This window comes from Salvelinus fontinalis, chromosome 23 (genome assembly GCF_029448725.1).
Source record: "Salvelinus fontinalis isolate EN_2023a chromosome 23, ASM2944872v1, whole genome shotgun sequence".
NCBI lineage: Eukaryota > Metazoa > Chordata > Actinopteri > Salmoniformes > Salmonidae > Salvelinus > Salvelinus fontinalis.
Window position 1 is genome coordinate 50,407,285 of NC_074687.1, and position 4,257 is coordinate 50,411,541.

Sequence of the window (4,257 nt, forward strand, 5' to 3'; positions counted from 1 at the left end):
AGTGGGGTTTTCGTGGCTATTGCTGTAGTCCGGTGTTCCTGATGTTTTTTGAGCTAGTTAAATAATACGCCCTTTTCTTTGGAACTTGTTTTTCCTGCACCTGACTCCACACCCACATCTCCTTGGGGAGATCTGACACTGTGGCTATTAATGTATTGAGTGTACAAACATTCACAGGGATGCTGGGCCATGTTGACTCCAATGCTTCCCACAGTTGTGTCAAGTTGGTTGTATGTCTTTTGAATGGTGGACCATTCTTGATACACACAGAGAACTGTTGAGCGTAAAAAACCCAGCAGCGTTGCAGCTCTTGACACAAACTGGTACCCCTGGCACCTACTACCATGCCCCATTGAAAGGCACGTAAATATTCTGTCTTGCCCATTCACCCTCTGAATGGCACACATACACAATCCATGTCTCAATTGTCTCAAGCCTTACAATATATTTTTTTACCTTTCTCCTCCTCTTTATCTACACTGATTTAAGTGGATTTAACTAGTGACATCCATACGGGATTATAGCTTTAACCTGGATTCACCTGGTCAGCATATGTCATGGAAAGAGCAGGTGTTCTTAATGTTTTATACACTCAGTATAACTCATGGCACTGAAATAAGTTATTTTCAACCATTAATTGGGGCCTTGTTGAGGCCTTATCTAGGTAAGTAATTGCTGATTGACGATAAAGTATTATTTTGATGTATGGAAAAAATATGGTATGCAATTCCTATGTAGAGAAGGTTCTCTCTGGTAGTTGTTCAATATGACTTCAACTTTTACAGGGCACTCTTGTAAAATAGATGTTTAATCTCAATGTGACTCCCTGTTTAAATAAAAGTTCAATAAAATTCAAAAAACATCAACACAAACACAGGATATGGGGTGCACATGGTATCACATCATTACATACTAGGCCCTGGAATTGACTCAACATGTTTGAGGTAGGGGATCAATACATGTGGGGGAAGTGGTGGCTGTCGAATGTATGATTCTGATATGTACAGGTAAGTTCATTGTGTGTGTTTTGGGGCGGTTGGCGTCCATGTTTGTGTCCGTACTCTGAGGTGTGTTTGAATATGAATGAGCAGCAGTGTTGTGATGTGTCCTATCCCGTCCTTGCAGAGTGATCTTCCTTGGTCTCATCACATGTCTCAGTGGCTCCTCCTTAGGAGGGAGGGGGACAGCACCACGGGACAGCCCCCACACTCATCGCTAGAGATCGAACTTCAGACTCCCTCCAAAACCACTGAACCCCTCAACACAACGAAAGAGAGTGCACACCCTTAGAGGGAGCCGGAACAGGATAACTCCCTCCAAACTCACAAAGACACAGAGGAGGAGGAACTATCCAACACCCAGGGAGAGAGAACGAGTGACCTCAGTCGAACACAGTCAGAAAGAGGAGGTGGAAGAGGCGTTAGATAGAGGAGGAGGTTACCCCAGAGGCCATTCCTCCTGTTCATGTGAGCAAGAAAGAGCAGAAGGCTTCTGATCAGCCAAATGGCAGGCAGAGGGAGAGGTCATAGTGATTCACACCCACAGAGAGAAAGACAACCCAGTCAACCTCTTGGTTGAGATGAACCACACAGAGGTAGAGGCAGAGGGCCTTCAGGGCTAGCCAGTCAGCCTGCCTGCTCTGATCCTCAAGTCAATTGTATTTAAATTCATGTTCATTAAATAATTTTATTCAAGAATTGAAAAGTCCCATTTACTTAATGATCATTTTTCACTGTCTTCAACCCTCAAGAACCAGGGTGAATCTGGGTCACCTTTTTACTGGGCAAACACAACTTGCATATGGTCATAAACTAGGCCGAAACGTTAATCTTTTAACCTTGCCTGAATAAAACAATGCTTTTTTTAAATAGTGAGCAAGAGTTGCGCTTTTTCCTTTTCTATAATGATTCAAATTTTTGGTTGCACCTCAACTCAACGTTGGTTGAGCGCCCTCTGTTTTTTTTTGTTGTCAAATAATACATTTTTCTTAAATGTACAAAGTACATTTTTAAAAGCATTAAAATTGGGATGTTTCCCACTTATTTACACAACCTACTCCACACTTTCAAAGTGAAAGTTTATAGAAATGTTCTGATATTAAGTAATAAACAGAAGAAAAGCAGAATTGAATCCAATCATAATGCAAATAATTTAATGGTCTATGGTTCAATCCCATTTCTGAATGTCTGATGAATAATTAATATTGTTCCTCCTCTTCCTTGTGGCAGGCGCAGCAGCACACTGCCTTCCAAAGCCTGCAAAATAATCGCCGGACTGCCCTTTTCCTAGCTCTGCATGGAACATCCTGTGTCACGTCCTTGGTGACGTGTGGGGTGACATCCGGGATGACCACAGCAACATCCTCTGGAAAGGGAAAAAAGAGGAACAGAATGTAAACAAATGCAAACCGTAGGTTCTAAACACTGGCCAGTTGAAAGGTTCTGCTAAGATGTCATGACAAACGGCACCTGTCAGAGTACTCTCTAAGTGTTACTCACCTGCTTGGATGTCAGCTGGCAGAGTGGCGAAGACAGCCATCGTGAGAGTCCTTTCATTAGGTGTGACGTCCACAACCTCCAAGAGGGAAGAGATGGGCTCTGCCTCTGTATTAGGGGTGATGTCCACAACCTCCAGGTGGGAAGAAACCGGATCTGCCTCTTTGTTAGTGGCGATGTACACAACCTCCAGGTGGGAAGAAGCCGGATCTGCCTCTGTGTCAGTGGTGATGTCCACAACCTCCAGGTGGGAACAAGCCTGGTCTGCCTCTGTTTTTGGGGTGATGTCCACAACCTCCAGGTGGGAACAAGCCGGGTCTGCCTCTGTCTTTGGGGTGATGTCCACTACCTCCAGGTGGGAACAAGCCGGGTCTGCCTCTGTCTTTGGGGTGGTGTACACAACCTCCAGGTGGGAAGAAGCCGGGTCTGACTCTGTGTTAACGGTGGTGTCCACAACCTCCAGGTGGGAAGAAGCCTGGTCTGCCTCTGTCTTAGGGGTGATGTACACAACCTCCAAGTGGGAAGAAGCCGGGTCTGCCTCTGTCTTAGGGGTGATGTACACAACCTCCAGGTGGGAAGAAGCTGGGTCTGCCTCTGTCTTAGGGGTGATGTACACAACCTCCAGGTGGGAAGAAGCCTGGTCTGCCTCTGTGTTAACGGTGGTGTTCACAACCTCCAGGTGAGATGAAGTCGGGTCTGTGTTATGGGTGACAACAACAATCCTGATGAGCTCTACTACTACAAGGCAACAAGATGTCATCACAACAGGCATCTGTCAGAGTGCTCTCTATCATTGCTACTCACCTGCTTGAATGTCAGCTGGTAGTGTGGTGGAGACGGCCACCGTGAGGACAGGGGGGACTGGTAGGGTGGCTGCAGGGGGCTGGAAGCAGCTCTGCACCTCGTCCGCCACAAAGGCACAGACCGAGCTCATATAAAAAGGGCTCTGGAGGTCATCCGTGGAGAAGGACTGACTGATTCTCCCGAGGATCGACCGCACAGAGTCAAAAGCAGCAGCCCGGGAGAAAGGGATGTGAGGGGAAGGGTCCTTTAGCATGCAGGAGAGCTTCTCCTCTACGGCCGCCACCATACCCACGGCCATCCCGCTTATTAGGATTGGGTGCTCTGAATGGCCTTCCTCAGGCTTAAGCCACAGGGCCAGGAGAAGCCTGGGCACCACCTCCACCACCACCTGAGATGGGCTGAGCAGGTTGCTACGGGGCTCATTGGACTGCTCGCCCAGAATGCTCCTCACAGCTCTCTCCACGATGCTGTGGACTTTAGGATCGCTGAAATCAACAAAAAGGAGAAGACTAAGCTAAACGATGTGCAATGTGCTCACAGAGAACACTGTCTTAGTCTGCTTCTGCGTAGTTCCAGATGTGTAGATAAATGGATCAAGTCATATGCAGGGCAGTACATGGAACTCACATGTCAGCTGGCGAGGTGGAGTGCATGGAGCGGCGGAGCTTGCAGAAAGCCTCGTGCTCTATGTCCATCATTTTTAGGCAAGTGTTTACTTCCCAGGCCTTCAGTATGAAACAGGAAGTCCCATTAGTGTAATTTCACAACATATCTATTCTGCTGTGCTAACTCGTTGTTGAAATGCTAGTAAAGAGCTCACTGACTTGTAGTATGTCTCTAACTCTCATTCTCTTACCAGCCGAGCGAGGTCGTTTCCCTCCCCCAGGGTTTCCTTCCACACCCTTCAAATAAAATACAGAGCAATTCAACTTTCCTGGCTTCTGATTTTTCTGTTGTT

At 46.8% G+C, this 4,257-nt stretch overlaps 1 protein-coding gene across 1 annotated transcript; it reads right to left on the reverse strand.

The window, feature by feature from the left end:
- Nucleotides 1-871: 871 nt before the first annotated feature.
- Nucleotides 872-3,871, reverse strand: LOC129821507 (uncharacterized). The gene is made up of 3 exons (XM_055879179.1): nucleotides 3,300-3,871; nucleotides 2,499-3,191; nucleotides 872-2,364 (listed from the first exon to the last, which is right to left on the reverse strand). The coding sequence occupies exons 1-3, from the start codon at nucleotides 3,595-3,597 to the stop codon at nucleotides 2,198-2,200; spliced, it is 1,158 nt and encodes a 385-aa protein (XP_055735154.1). The 5' UTR covers nucleotides 3,598-3,871; the 3' UTR covers nucleotides 872-2,197.
- Nucleotides 3,872-4,257: the final 386 nt, after the last annotated feature.